At 42.8% G+C, this 16,246-nt stretch overlaps 1 protein-coding gene across 1 annotated transcript in view; it reads left to right on the top strand.

The window, feature by feature from the left end:
• The window catches only part of ANXA3 (annexin A3), a gene marked incomplete at both ends in the record, with an annotated part of 60,740 nt that extends 60,489 nt beyond the window's left edge, over positions 1-251 (top strand). Inside the window, one exon of the mRNA XM_080697384.1 lies at positions 192-251. Within this exon, the coding sequence (XP_080553510.1) occupies positions 192-251 (60 nt within the window). The remainder of the gene's footprint in view (positions 1-191) is intronic.
• Positions 252-16,246: the final 15,995 nt, after the last annotated feature.

Below are 16,246 nucleotides of genomic sequence, written 5' to 3'. Positions count from 1 at the left end.
GTTTTAAAAATGCCAAGCTGCAACATAATCACACTAAGGTATGAATCAATAATGAAATTGCAGGTGCTTTTTACTAATAAGTGGTACAGCTCATGCGTCTCACACCCAAGAAAATTCTCTAGTGTTGTAGGATTTCATTCACTTATGGTCTTTTCACTTTTGTGCTTCCTCATTGGTGCTATTCTCTGCAGTCGGATACTTCTGGGGACTATGAAATGGCACTGCTAAAGATCTGTGGAGGAGATGACTGAGTCAAGATGACAGTCTCCAAGAAGACAATCCACTCCCAGGAAGGGCTTCTCCAACGGCTCTGCTTGCTTCTTTCTCACAGTATTTAAAAGTACCAGCAAGTGTAAAGGAGCAACGTATTTGCCTAACAGAAATTTTCATTCTACAGCAACAGCAATAACAACAAAAAGTGATCATTTTAGGACATTTTACTCATAATTTAGTAATTTAAAATTGAAATCCAAAGTAGTGTTAAGGCTCTGCTAATACTATCCAAGTTAGACTTCTGCTTAGGAAATCAGAAACTTTGTTCAGATCAAAACCATTAAATATAGAACTGGGTAATAAAAGGTGTTGCCGTTGTTGAATTGTCTGTGTGGTTTTTGAGTCTACCCACATTGTATGGTGCCTGGTGCCAACAACTAATGATATTTTTAAGATATTTTAACATATTAGTTATAAAAGTGGTTGCTGCTTCAATTCATTTATTACTTTATTCATCACAGTCTTTAAAAAAAATTAAAATGAAGAGGTCAAGCTCTAGAAGTGGCAGAGCATGCTAAGTTTTTTCAGACACTCTCAAACTATCTCCAAACCATAGCAGATAAAAAATAGGGGCAGACAGGGAAAGAAAGCTGAAGGAAGTGGAGGCACGTAGCAAGTTAGTTCATAACCAATACTAGAAATACCACCTGACAAGATAATGGTGAGGAAGAATTTTTTAAAACCCACTCAATTATTCAGGAGATAAAATTGAGTAAACAGGGCATCAGAGTGCTCGGGCATCAAGTGTGTGTGTCCCTCCAATTTTGGCTTAAGTGATTGGTTGAATGAGTGACGCTAGAGAATAAGTCGACGCTAACACTGAGTGTGTACTGTACATCAGGAACTGTGTTAAAGAGCAGCCTGTTTAGTGTAATTTTATTGCATTTAGAAGAGGGTCTGTAAGCCGGGCATGGTGGTGTACACTTGTAATTCCATCATTTGGGAGACTGAGACAGGAGGATTGCAGTTCGCGGACAGCCTCAGCTACTTAGTGAGGCCCTTTGCAACTCAGTGAGACCCTGTTTCCAAATAATTAAAAAATAGGGCTGGGAGTATAGCTCAGAGGTAGAATGCCTCTGAGTTCCATCCCCCAGTACTGAGGAGAAGAAGAAGAAGAAGGAGAAGGAGAAGGAGAAGGAGAAGGAGAAGGAGAAGGAGAAGAAGAAGGAGAGGAGGAGGAGGAGGAGGAGGAGGAGGAGGAGGAGGAGGAGGAGGAGAGTCTGCTGTGTTGCCCAAGAGGGTCTCAAACTCGTAGACTTAAGTAATCCTCTTTCAGTGGCCTCCCAATTAGCTAGGACTATAGGTGTGCACCACCCCACTGGCTACTGTACTATATATATATATATATATATATATATATATATATATATATATATATATTTATTTATTTTTATTTATTTATTTTTGGTAGTACTGGGGGTAGAACCCAGAGGCTTTTCTACCTCTGGGCTATACTCCCAGACCTATTTTCACATTTTTATTTGGAAACAGGGTCTCACTAAGTTGCTGAGAGCCTCACTAAGTAGCTGAGGCTGGTTTCGAACCCGCGCGATCCTCCTGTCTCAGCCTCCCAAGCACGGGGATTACAAGCGTGCGCCACCACGCCCGGCATACTGTACTATATTTTAAATTGCTAATCATCAAGAAATTTTACAACACGGGTACTGACTTACAGTTCAGGAATAGAAGCTTAGAGAAATTAAGAAAATTGGAAAAGCCAGGACTTAAACAGAAGCAATTAGCCTCCAGGCTCTGAATCACTCTCTTGCCTTGGGATTTATCCCATCCAGGGTCACTGTTCTAGAAAGTCAACTACTTGAAAGCAGGAATCTTATCTGTTGCATCACTGCCAGATCCCAGGTGCTCAGAACAGTGCTTGGTACATAAAGGGCACATTATAAATCGTCGTTGAATGAAATTCTTTTCACTCAATGCATTTGAACTAAGCATGTGAATATGAGCAGCTGCTTAAACATTTGTAAGCACACCTGAGGTTCTCAGGTGGAGGTCCTTGGGGAAAATTTCAGAAAATTTACCCATGTAACTGGGCACAGTAGCACACACTTGTATTCCCAGCTATGCAGAGGCTAAGGTTGGAAGATTGAATGTTCAAGGCGGGCCTAGGCAACTTAGACCCTGTTTTAAAAAGTTGAGTTTGGCGATGCTAGTGATATAGCTCAGTCATAAAGAGTATTTCTGGATTAAATCCCAAGTATGGCAGAAAAAGAAAAAGAAGAGAAGGAGGACGAGGGGGAGGAGAAAAAAGAAAAGAGAAAAAAATTTACCCATGTAGAAAATACTTTTTTTCAACTACCCATCGCTTTTGAGAGAAAGATTGTGAAGCTGGCCATAGTATTGGGACTTCTGGAGCAACAACAAGTTCAAATGTATATAGTGTTTTCCTTACTTAACATCAAGCAAAACTCCTAAAATAGCATTATAAAATTATTAACTTAACCTCATGGCATCCTTCAAAGCTGTGGATAGAGAATCTCTATACCTTTGGAGTGTGTGTGTGTGTGTGTGTGTGTGTGTGTGTGTGTGTTAGTGTTACTGGGGATTGAACCCTGGAGCATTCTATGGGCCCTATTTTATTTTTTTATTCTTTAAAACAGTGTCTCACTAAGTTGCTGAAACTAGACTTGAACCTACGATCCTCCCGTCTCAGCCTCCCAAGTACCAGGATTACAGGCGTGCACCACCACACCTGGCTACACCTTTGGGTTTTACTGTTAATAGCTCTCTTTCCCTCTGAAGGGAAAATATGTGCCAATAGAGCTCTCCCATAGACACTCATTCATTTCTCCCTCCTTTACATTCTTCTCTCTTCACTCTGGCTCCTATCCCTTTATACTTTCTTGAAGCCATGGTCTCCCTCTAGGGCCATAGAAGTAGCTTTTCTCTCTAGTCACTAAGAGCCAGAATATAACGGGAGGAACACAAAACGAAGAACCGAGTTCTTTCCTGCTTTCCCAGGGATTATCTGTGTAATCTTATCATAGGACAGACACGATGCCATTCTGAATGTCAATTTATATGTTGTATGTCCCTAAAGTCCTAGCCCAAATCATAGTAGGTACCCAAAAGTATTGACGATAAGGATGCTTAAGGTGAGATAGCAGAATTTTCCTGCCAGTCATATCAGACTGTTGTAAGGAACACAGGAAATAATGATAGGAGCTATCTTGAAAAGTATAAATGTTATCCAAATGCGATATAAAAGTATAGTGTTGATATTAGAATAATTGGCTTTTGCTTTAAATGTGAACCGAGGATTTACTATGTGCTGAGCACCGTGCTAGGGAGTTCAGATCTCCTTCGTCCTCAGAATTCTATCATTCATTCGTCTTAAATTTGTTCTGAAGCAAAGCATGGTCCCGTGTGTCAATGTTTCCCCATTTGACAAATTAAGACGATGAGACCCCCAAAGGTTAGGTGGCTGTAGCCCAAGGCTACACAACAGGCTTGAGCTCCCGGCCAGCTGGACTTGACACTTACCTGTGTGTGAGGAGGATGAGGAGGAGGAGGATGTGAAGGGAGCCGCCATCCGTGGGAGAGCAGCGGAGAGGAAACCAAGGGGATGCGGAGAGGAAACCAAGGGGATGAGGACAGCGCACCAAGGAAAGAGGACCTTCTACTCCTGCCTCCTGTGCTCTGCACCACCCGGAGGCTGCTGGGAGGGTGTTTCTGATCATTCCAAGGAAGCACCCTTACTGTAAAATGATTGTTGTCAACGATCCTTTCAAAGAACTGCAATATTCATTTCAATCTTTAAGTGTCTGAATGGGAGGGCACAGGAGCACTTGCATGGTTAAGTTCGTGGGCCGTGGAGTCTGGCTGCTCAGATCTGTGACTTCAGGCAAAACACTTGGCCTTCCGAAGCCACACATTTCTCACCTTTAAAATAAGGACAATGGTAGTACCTGCTTCGTAAGGTTATTTTATATAATTAAATAAGAAAACATATAAAAGATATTCAGCACCAGCCTAGGATAAGCCCTCAGTAAATGTTAGCCCAGCCCAGGCACGGTAGCATGTGCCTGGAGTCCCAGCTACCTAATTTTAACAATGAAATGTAAATTATAAAATTTTAATTTTAATTGTAAATTAACCTATGAGGTAGGTACTATTATGACTTGGCAGGCTTTGGCAGTTCGAGACCAGCTTGGGCTATATAATGAACTACCCTTGCAAAAAGTAAAGAGAGATAGAGAACCCAAAAATGTTAGCATATTTCACATCATCCTTATAGTTTATTTATTCAAGGTCCATGGTTTTTTTTTTTATTATTGCCTCCAATTTCCACAAGGTGGCAGGTCAGCTTCAAAGTGCACCCCATGTCTTTGTGCCCAAACTGCAAAACTTACTTCAGAATAACCAGTCCAAATCTGAATTACTTCTATGGAGTACTTGTCATGGCCCAGGCATCTGATTGTTCCTGCAAACGCCTTCGTGATGGACCATGTGGATCATTTAATTCAGCCTCTGGTTTGTCAGGATTCCCAGGGCCATCTGCATTTACTTGAGGTTTGCATTAACTCTGCCACGGACCACCTGCCTAAATGTCTGCATTCACGGCAGCTCGTTAAGCACCAGGTTTACTCTCTGGAGACAATGAAGGAGAAAAATTCCAAGCTGGAAAGAATCCTGGGCTCTGTGACTAGTGAACTGCTGAAGACAGGAGTTTTGTACGTCTCAGTCTAAAGTAATGAGACCTGCGTACCTGTGTTTCTATCACTCTGAACCTTGTTACGATGTATGATTATAATGCACCAATACAAGCATACTAAAATAAATGAAGTAATAGGATATCTGATGTATAAATCAGGTGCTGAAAAATGCCAAATGAAGATCCTGAACACAAGCTCCTCCAGCCTATTCATAAGAGCATTTTGAAGGAAATGTTTAAGGAATGTAGTTGGACTTCTCTTTGTTGTATCCTCTCCCTTTTACGTTCCCTTAGGAATTGTGTGTTATAATGATAATCCCCAATTTTACTTTGTCTTTAATGCATTGGTCTTAGTGTCAAACTGGGTTCAGATTACAACTCGGTTCTTTAGCTGATAATAACAGTACCTACCTCAAAGAGTTGTGAGAACTAAATGAGATGGAGCACATAAAAATTAACTCAATAAAATCCCTTTCCCAGTAATTACATTGGCATAGCTTGGCCCAGTGAATGGCAGAGAGCATGTTCAAGAAACACATGAGGAGAAAAAGACTTACATTTAGTACTGTACAGTAATAGTATCTCTAAGATTGGCCTTGGAAATCTTCAGGGAAATACCTGATGAAATCAGTGTTACATTGTTAAATGTGACCTTTGACAAAGGGGTCAAATGTGCCTTCCTCCGTGATTATGGGGTGGGAAGACTCTAAGAGTCTTGTTGTCTGACTGTCAGTTGACGATCGTGTGACATGAGTCAGTAAGTTGACTAACCTTTCTGACCCTCCCTTTCCTCTTTGGTGAATCCAGGATGACAGTGGCTTTATTGTTGAAAACAGGTGTGAGAGTTCAGTAAGTCCGTTAGGTAGAGCACTTAGCACGGTGCCTGCAGCCTTTCAAGTACACAATAAATGCTAGCCACTGCTCTCTGGCTCAGCTTGGAAGACTTAAAATAGCTTATATTCACTCACTTGGGGATTTTAGGATGTTGTAAAGTTCTCTTCTAACTTGTAATTAGGAAAGAAGATAAAATGGACCTGTTGGCAATTTCCTGTCTATGAAACTTTGTATTTTACAAAGCATGGAAAGTACCCCAAATTTCGTTTCAAACCCACCTCAGCAAACTGACAAGCTCAGATCTTTCCCACGCACTCTCTGCACATCTCCAATGGGGCTGAGAACCCAGTGAGCCTTGGTTACTTTGTACTTAAGCTGTTTTACTGATGCTGTATTTTTCTACTTAAGACAAGCTTAGCTTTCTGCCAGCTTTATCCACCAGGATCAGCCGCTTTCTCAGACAGAGTTTCATAGATCTGACAAAGTCAAAAGCGGGAGAGAGAGAAGAATTTCAGATTAAGAGGAGGGCTACCAAGTGGGAATAACTTGGAATGTCTGAGGAAGCAAAACTGTAAAAAGAAATCTTCAATCCCAAACCCAAGACACCAAAATGGTCCATTCCACTATGTGTTTTCAAAACACAACCACAAGCCGGGCGTGGTGGCGCACGCTTGTAATCCCCGCACTTGGGAGGCTGAGACAGGTGGATCCCACGGGTTCGAAGCCAGCCTCAGCTACTTAGTGAGACCCTGTTTCCAAATAAAATATAAAAAAGGTCTGGGAGTATAGCCCGGAGGTAGAAAGCCTCTGGGTTCCACCCCCAGTACCACCACAAATAAACAAACAAACAAACAAACACAACCACACATTAGAGAAAACTGGCTCTCAAACCTTACATGTGTCCTCTTTTGGCATGAGCTCTGTGAAACTGGATGTGGCAATAAATAATGGTCCCAGGCAACTGGCAGAGTCTTGATGTTGTTCTGGAGCATCAGATGTGATTTGCAACGGATACAATGTCAACCACCAGACAGAAGAGAATTTTGAAAAAAGGACACTGAGATAAAGTCAGCTCCTACACAAAGGAGCACGCTGCAGTGGGGTGGAATGTGGGTAAGATCACCCGCCCCAGGAGGAAGTTGGTAATAATGCACCCAAATTCACACCTCTCTTAAAAGAACTGGAGCATCCAGGTGCAGCCAGCCTATGTCAGCGCTCCTGGCCACATGCCTCAGAGAGAACTCAAGTTTGAGTTTTAGCACTCAAATGAAAGATTAATTAAATATGTTAGGGACAGATTCACTGGGAATGTAACCTTTGAGCTGGGTATTAGAGAAATTTATTGGCAGGGGCTTTGGAGACAGAAATTAATAGAGATGAGAATAGGATCCCTAAAGCTGCCTTGATTATGAATTATTTTATTATATTGGAAAATCATGCATAGAATAGTACCTGAATTAAGTGGGCTGGTTAATCTTTAATAAGAAGACACTGGGCACTGAATATGAAATATAAGTTTCACTTTTCCCCTTTCCTTATCTCTTTGTCTCTGATTTTAGAAATCTTATTATGGGATCCCGTCTGTTGAAGTCAGCTAGAGGCCAGTTTGTCTTCTTTATGCTGGTGCTTATGGAATAGGTGCTAATTCTTTTGTCTACTGTCCAGATACTGACTGGTAAGGAGAGAGCCATGGAGACCCTCTGTCCAGGATTCCTTTCTAGGAGTGGACAGCCCAGATCAAGAGTCATCTGGGAATGGTCCTGCTTTTCTGATTCTTCATGCGCCTCACCCCAGACCACAGGACTCTAAGTCTGTATTAGTAGAACACACTGCAGGCGAGGCCGATGGTTAGTGCAGAACCGTAGCCTAATGTCACTGGGAGCTTCAGCTACACAGCAATGACTGGAGAATGTCTCCAGGTCATCCAGACGTGTTTCTGGTGGCAGAGAAAACACACTTCCTTCCTCTCTCCACCTCCTATCCCCTCTCGGCCCTCTGCTCTCATTCCTGGCAACTTCAGCAATGACGACAAGACAAAGAAAAGTCTTTGTACTGTTTAGTCTACTTTTAATGAGTTCAATGGGACACCGTACCCTGGCCACCAGGCAACACCCTGTTTGTTCTTGATTTTCTCCTCGCTCTTTCTTCCGGGTTTGGGTCAGGTCCTGTCAGAAGCTTCTTGGGAGGTCCAAGGTTTCCCAGAACTCAGAATCCACCCAGAAAAAGTCCCTGTGGGGAAACTCCACAAATCTTTGGAGAACGCTGTGGTTGTCCTGCTTCTCCTGAGCTGTTCAAGGCTTCCTCGAGGTGATGATCCTTTGGGTCCCCTGAGCTTCCTCTTCCCAAGTATAAAGGAAGGACGGTAGGCCTTGGAGCTCGGGGTCCAAGTGCTACCTACTTCCTTCGTAACTTCAGACAAACTGCTTAGACTGCCGGATTATCCACTTCCTCCTATTTCTAAGATGGGAGCAAAAAATTTAATCCTTAGTGCCAGGAAGCCCCAGGTGCCAGGGATGAGGGAGTGCTTAGTAGAAGGTATAAAGAATTAAATGAAGCCGGGCGTGGTGGCGCACGCTTGTAATCCCCGTGCTTGGGAGGCAGAGACAGGAGGATAGTGCAGGTTCGAAGCCAGCCGTGCGCACTGGCTTAGGAGACTCTGTTACCAAATAAAAATGTAAAAATAGGTCTGGGAGTGTAGCCCGGAGCTAGAAGGGCTTCCAGGAACCCCAGTACCACCACGAAGAAGAAGAAGAAGAAGAAGAAGAAGAAGAAGAAGAAGAAGAAGAAGAAGAAGAAGAAGAAGAAGAAGAAGATGTATTACATCTTAAAAATGGAGTAGTAATATATTCAGCCTACTAGTATTAATTGAAGACCCACTGTGTGCTAGATATTAGTCTAAAAGCCACTTGTATATGATAAATAATATTCCATCTTTTATCATGGAATTGGCCTATAATACAGACAAATGTAATAAATTACATTAAACACCTGGGACTTGTCAGTTATTACTTATTAAGTCCTCATAGTAATGCTATGTTGAGCATATTCTTTTTACATCAACATTATCTTATTGTTAAATGTCAAAAATAAATCTAGGCAGACCCAGACTGAGAAAAAAAAAAAGTTGGATGCTAGGTTCATCCTAATTAATGAATTTAAATGGCCATTAATTAGTTGATGCTTCCGTATAATTAAAGTCAATTTGAGACTTTGGTACGTATTACCCAGCTTTTCATCGCTGTGACTAAATACCCGAGGAAAATGAGTTAAAGGAGAGAAAGTTTATTTTGCTCATATTTTCAGTCAACAATCAGCTGGCCCCATTGTTTCTGGGCCTGTGAGGAGGCAGAACCTCAAGGCAGAAGGATGTGGTGAGGCAAAGCCACTCGCCCCAAGAAAGCTGGGAACAGAGAGAGGGAGAGGAGCCCCTCATCTAAGACTCATTTACAACGCTGTCCCCGAACACCATTTCTTTTGATTCTGCTTTCTTTTTTTTTTTTTTCTTTTTCTTTTTTTGGTGGTACTGGGATTCCTGGAAGCCCTTCTACCTCTGGGCTACACTTCCAGACCTATTTTTACATTTTTTTTATTCGGAAACAGGGTCTCCTAAGCCAGCGCGCGCGGCTGGATTCGAACCTGTGCGATCCTCCTGTCTCTGCCTCCCAAGCGCGGGGATTACAAGCGTGCTCCACCACGCCCGGCTTGATTCTGCTTTCTAAAGCTTACTACGCTGGACTTCTATAAGAAGGATGATTTTCAGCGTCATTGTGAAGTAGCAGGTATAGCTTGGTCCGGTGACTAAGGGCAGGCATTGAGGGAAGCAGAAGGAGGCTTGCGAGGGTAGAGGCCATTTAGAAAGGCAAATTCTCTGACCTGGTGTTCTAGGGCTGACCAGCGGTGTGCAGGAAGCGGAGAGGCTGGAGCCTCATTGTGTCTCAAGCTGGACACAGTTGTGTCTCAGTTGAACGCAAGCTGGGTCTTCAGAGCCCTGCCCTTTCCTCCAAAGTCACTGGGAAACATGAGCGAAGAAGACGCGGAATATGAACAATAAAAAGAAAAGGAGAAGCTGGATGCAGTGGCACACGCCTGCAGTCCTGGTTCTTGGGAGGCTGAGACAGGAGGATTGCAGGTTCAAGGACAGACTCAGCAACGTAGACTCATACCAACCAAGCGAGACTATTTCTAAACAAGCAATAAAAAGGGCTGGGGTGTATCATACAGGCAGAATGCCCCTGAGTTCAGTCCCCTGTGCCAGAATAACAGTAATAATCACAGTGATACTGGGTGTGGGTAGAGCAGGGTCAGGGATGTGCCCCAGCTACTTACTTGCAGGAGGCTCTGGGAGTGGATCCTGTGAGTCAGTGTTGAAGGCGGCACCAACTCCAGGTACAGGTGAGACCTAGTGACCGGAGAGAGGGTAGGAAAGCTCACTGGTGAGGGATAAAAAAAGTGACCAGCCCAGCGGACCCTCCAACCTATAGGGCAAGAAGCCACAGCCCTCGTGATTAAAACAATGTGGTTTCATCACAGAGCATGCTTCAGGTAAGAAAGCAAATTGGAGTTGCTCGAACAGCGACTGTGATGGCTAATTTTATGTATCAGCTTGTCTAGACTAGTACCCAGAGATTAGGCAAACATTATTCTAGAAGTTTCTGTGAAAGGACTTTTTACAATGAGTTAAATCAGCAGACCTTGAGTAAAGAAAATTACCCTCCATAATGTGGGTGAGCCTCGTCCAGTCAACCCAAGGCGTGAACAGATAAAGACTTCTCGCCCCCGGGAAGAAGGAATTCTGTGAGCACGTGGACTTTGGACTTGAATGCAGCCCCGCCAGGTCCTGAGCCGGCCTGCCTGCCTCGGCTCACTTCAGGCTTGCCTCCTTCCACAGAGAGCCAGCTCCTAAGGCAGGACCCCGGCCCCTTCACTGGATTTCTCTGGGAGGTTCTGGCCAATGTACCGACTCCATGCACAGCTTACTGGCAATTCCAAAGATTATAAAAATAAAGGGCAAAGATGGTGAAAGAACAGGAGAGAACAAAGACAGTTTGACAAGACTGAATGAATTAGGAACTGGAAAAGGAAGAGCAGACTTAAAGGATTCATGGGGATAATGGCAGAACCCTTCCTTCCAACAATTAGACTTAACTGCAGGAAACAGAAATCATTTTAATTATTTTAAAGTTTTGGATTTAACATAGGGGGATCATGCACTTACAAAAGCTTCAGAAAGCCCGGGTTTCCAGAGATGGCTTCCTAGGGCCTCGCAGGTGGCCGCTCCCTTGCCACAGCCTCCCATCTCCCCTTCTACCTCTCTTCCCCTTGCTCACTCTGCTTGGGCACCACAGGATTCCTGGCTGCTCCAGGAACACGCCAGACACGCTCTCCTCGGAGCCTTTGCCCTTGCTGGGAAATGTCCTGGCTTGTTTCTCAGCCCCTGTAGATCTATCTCTCTTCAGGTGCCAATTATCCACAGCTACCCCATGAGAAAAAGCAACCTCAATTTCCCCGGCCCCGCCCTGCTCTACCTCTCTATGTAAAACTTGTCACCCGGTGGCGCACTCTGCTCCGCGTGTGTATTTGCTTATGACCTTTTCTCCCTTCTGGAAAGCAAGCCAAATGAAGATGGAGGTCTTAGATTTTTTTTTTTCATGGCTGTATCCTCAGCACCTGCCGTAGTGCTTGGTGGGCATTAGGTACCCCAAAGTATTTGTGAACAAATGAATGAATGACAAATAGTAATGACGCCGTGGCTCCTTTTTTCTCACAGTATAATTCGTTCTAGCTGCTGTGACACCTTCACCGGTCTTTGGTTAGGTCATGTCAGCCAGTTCTTGCACATGGAGGCAAGAATTCCATCAACAAGCGCCCCCTTTTTTTTTTTTTTTTTTTTTTTTTTCCAAAATGGCGACCGAGGGACACAGCACCTCTCAGTAGCTGAAGTAAATAAAGTTTAAATACTGAGAAAGCAGTGTCTAAATCAACAAAATAAACACATACCAGGAACCAAAACACATCCTGGTACCTCGGCGGAACCCTGAACTTGAACAAGAAGAACAAAGATCGGACACGGGACCTGCTGCAGATACAATCTGACCGCGGAACGCTGAGCCGCGGGCTGCTTTAGCAGCTGTCCAAGGAGCTGCCTGCCCGATATTACCACGGCAAGATAATCCGGGAATAAAAACGGACTTAGGACCGCATCCTAAGCAGCGAGCAGCACCCACCAGAACTCTGTCTGCCCACCAGCGACCGGATCACATCGGCACAGAGACTCACACGGATTCCTGCACCAAGACAGGTACCTGAGGGCGCCCTAGTAACTGGGGTCCTAGCGTGTGCGCAGTCGCAGTCTCAACCCCCCACCACGGGCTCAAGCCTCAGAGCACTCTCCTCGCGCATCCTGCCTGTCCCCTACTAGTAATCAGAGCCTGTACACTGCCCCCCTAAATTGGAGCCTGCTTCTGTGGCTAACCCCTGCCACCTTGCCAGAGCCTACCCTCCAGGCTGCAAAAGCACTGGGAGACCCGGAAATCTCCTTGGGGCACCCCCAGCCTCTACGTCCCGCGGGACGCAGAGACCATTGCTGGACACCGCACACTGGACCCTTGAGCACCTACCCTGCACCCCTGGCCCACCGCGGGGTATTCCCAACCTCCTGGTAGCCAGATGCTTAGTTCTAAGTGAGAACACAGCTCAATACACCTTGGAAGAACATACCAGCAGCAATAGACAGCTGCACCCACTCTCACTAGGGTCCAGTATTAACAGTGCATCCAGCCTGCACTCTTGGAATAGGCAGAGCTCTGGCAGTAAGTGTGGCCACCCAGGAACCAGCATTCATTTGCCCAGGGCACATCTTGGGACCACACCGGCTAGCCCAGCTGGAATTTCCAGAGACACAAGAAAATCCATCGGGCCACAAAATCTGCTCAGGACCTCAGGGGGAAGTTCCAATTACACTTTAGTCACTCTCCACCCCTGCTGTAGGGAAGCACAGGCTGGAGGCGAGGGTGGTGAGTGCAGATGTGCTGACCACAGGTTAGAATTTCGCAGAATCTGTGAACTGTACAGAATCAAATAACAGTGAAACCAGACACCCGGACACATAAACCTAAAGCAGCTAAAGGAGAAAAAGGTGTCCAAACACCCAGAGTGACTTAAGAAGATAAAAATAGAGTACAAAGAAAACTAAGAGACATTGGACGGTATCCTGAAAGCTACCAAGCAATCAGATACGCACATATTATATGGAACTGACCCCATATGCGTAAATAAGGAGGACTGTTTGTTTTACTTTTAATGTGGATGTTATGTTTTATTTTGCTTTTAAAGTGCCTTTGTTTTAGTATGGTTATTGCTGTTTTCTTTTTTTTCTTTTTTTTTCTTCTTTTAATCCAAACTTCTCTTACTTTAACTTGTTGTTTTATATATATATACATTGGATAGTTTGCCTTATTTTTTTATTTCACACGGCTGCTAGTTCCTTTTATTTTATTCCTCTTCCTTTTTCCTCTTTCTTCCTCTTTCCTTCCTTTTCTTTCATTCTCCTCCTTTGATTGGTTTACCTTCCTTTTTCTTGGATTACATAATAGTCTTGGTATCGTGTGGGGATTCTTTTTTTTTTCTTTTTTTTATGTCTGTCTGCTCCTACCAGCATCCCTATTTACAAACCTTCCCACACTAACCTACATACATTTCTCCCCCAAAACTTTTCCCCATAATATACCTCATGGTTTAAAACTCAAAGTATTTTTTATATCCATAACTACTCTACTAACAACAAGAGTCCTAGTAGTTAACTCTCTCTCATTCATAGCAAGTTATTACCTTATCATACTTAAAGTCCTTCTCAACCTAACATATCCTCCACCTAATCTGACTCCTTTACCCATCACCCCAGCTCCTCCCACATCACCCACTCTCAACACTGGAAAGGCTCTGCTGACTGGCCGATACCCCTAAACTCCTAATATTAAGATTTGACTAAACACATTACTCACGAACGATGGGTAGAAATCAGAAAAACAGGACAGAGAACACTATAAATATGAGAACCAGGAGTTATGAAGAGACAGCAGAAATCACGAATACTGACCTACTAGAAATGCAAGAAGGGGAGTTCAGAATCTTGTTGTTCAATATGATGAAAGGTTTTAAAACAAGTATAGAGGAGGTTAAAGGTGAAATAGAAACACTAAAAAAGAATCAGAAAGAGGTCTGGAATGAAATGAAAGAGGCAATAAGTGAAATGAAGACAGCAATAGAAAGAAACTCTGGAAGATTAGATGAAATGGAAAACAGAATATCAATATTAGAAGACAGTACATCCCAAACCGAAAACACAGTCAGCGATATACAGAAATCTTTACAGCAACAAAACCTAAACATCCAGCAATTATGGGATAATATGAAGCGCCCTAATTTACGGATAATAGGCATTGAGGAAGGGATAGAGGTACAGACCAAGGGCATATGTAATATCTTCAAGGAAATAATCTCAGAGAATTTTCCAAATATGGAAAGAGACTTGAATCTTCAAGTACAGGAGGCATACAGAACTCCACTGAGACAGGACCAAAGAAAAACCACTCCACGCCACATAATAACCAAATTGACCAGCATAGAGGCCAAGGAAGGAATCTTAAAAGCAGTGAGAACAAAAGGACAGGTGACATATAGAGGCAAAACAATAAGAATCACCCCAGACTATACAACCCAGGTCAGGAATGCTAGGAGAGACTGGTACGACGTGATTCAGACCCTGGAAGAACATAACTTCCAGCCCAAATTAATCTATCCAGCAAAACTACTATTCAAGATCAATGGGGAAGTCAAAGTCTTTCAGGATAAACAGAATCTCAAAAAATTCATGAATTCAAAGCCAACACTAGAGAAAATTCTTAAAGAAATAAATCATAAGGAAGAAAAAAGAAGCAGACTCCAGAATCAGAGAAGAGAGGAAGTTAATAAGTGGGCCATTTAAGTAAAGAAGAAAGATCACAACACCCAAGAGTAGACAGAACACAAAATGGCAGAAAACAATAAGCATATCTCAATAATATCACTTAATGTCAAAGGACTTAACTCACCAATCAAAAGACATAGACTGGCAAGGTGGATTAGGAAACATAATCCAAACATATGCTGTCTGCAAGAAACTCACCTCACAGCCAAAGACATTCACAGGCTGAAGGTGAAAGGATGGAAAAAGATATACCATGCCACCAGTGACCAAAAAAGAGCAGGGGTAGCAACCCTGATATCCAACAAAACAGACTTTAAAATAAAACACATCAAAAGAGACAAATCAGGGCACTTCCTTTTATTAAAAGGAACAATACACCAAGAAGATATAATGATAGTAAATATTTATGCCCCAAATGTGGGTGCAACCACATTCGTAAAACAAACCCTTCTGGACATAAGATCCCAAGTAGACCCAAATACAATAATTCTGGGAGACTTTAATACGCCTCTCACACCACTGGATCGATCTTCGAGGCAAAAGATGAGTAAAGATGCTTTAGAACTAAAGGAAACCATAAACCAAATGGACCTAATAGACGTTTTCAGAGTATTTCAACCAGGAACTACAGAATACACTTTCTTCTCAGCAGCCCATGGAACCTTCTCCAAAATAGATCACATCCTGGGACACAAAGAAAATACCAGCAAATTCAAAAAATGTAATATAATCCCATGCATCTTTTCAGACCACAATGGAATAAAAGTAGAAATCAACAACAGGAAACTCGAAAGAAAGTATTCAAATTCATGGAGAATGAATGATACACTACTAAATGACGAATGGGTAAGAGCAGAAATTAGGGAAGAAATAAAGAAATTTATGGAAACAAACGAAAACAGAGACACAACCTACCAAAACCTATGGGACACCATGAAGGCAGTACTAAGAGGAAAGTTTATCGCATTGAGTGCCCACATAAAAAGGATGGAGAACCACCAAGTAAAGAACCTAATGACACAACTCAAGGATCTAGAAATTCTGCAACAATCCATTCCCAAAGCCAGCAGAAGACGAGAAATCATCAAAATTAGAGCAGAAATAAATGAAATAGAGAATAAAAAAACAATTCAAAGAATCAATAAAACAAAAAGTTGGTTCTTTGAAAAGATTAATAGAATTGATAAACCCCTGGCCAACCTAACCAAAAGAAAAAGAGAATCAACACAAATTACCAAAATTAGAAATGAAAAAGGAGATATCACCACTGATAGTGAAGAAATTCAAAACATTATCAGAAACTACTTTAAAAATTTATACTCCAATAGATTTGAAAACCTGGATGAAATTGACAGATTTCTAAACACAGTTAACCTTCCTACACTCAACCAAGAGGACATAGCAAGCCTAAACCAACCAATAACAACCAAAGAAATAGAAACGGCAATAAAAATTCTTCCACCAAAGAAAAGCCCAGGCCCAGATGGGTTCCCAGCTGAATTCTA

The sequence above is a fragment of the Muscardinus avellanarius genome (genome assembly GCF_963383645.1).
Source record: "Muscardinus avellanarius genome assembly, chromosome: 6".
NCBI classification, from domain to species: domain Eukaryota; kingdom Metazoa; phylum Chordata; class Mammalia; order Rodentia; family Gliridae; genus Muscardinus; species Muscardinus avellanarius.
This window is presented reverse-complemented; position numbering and strand designations above follow the sequence as displayed.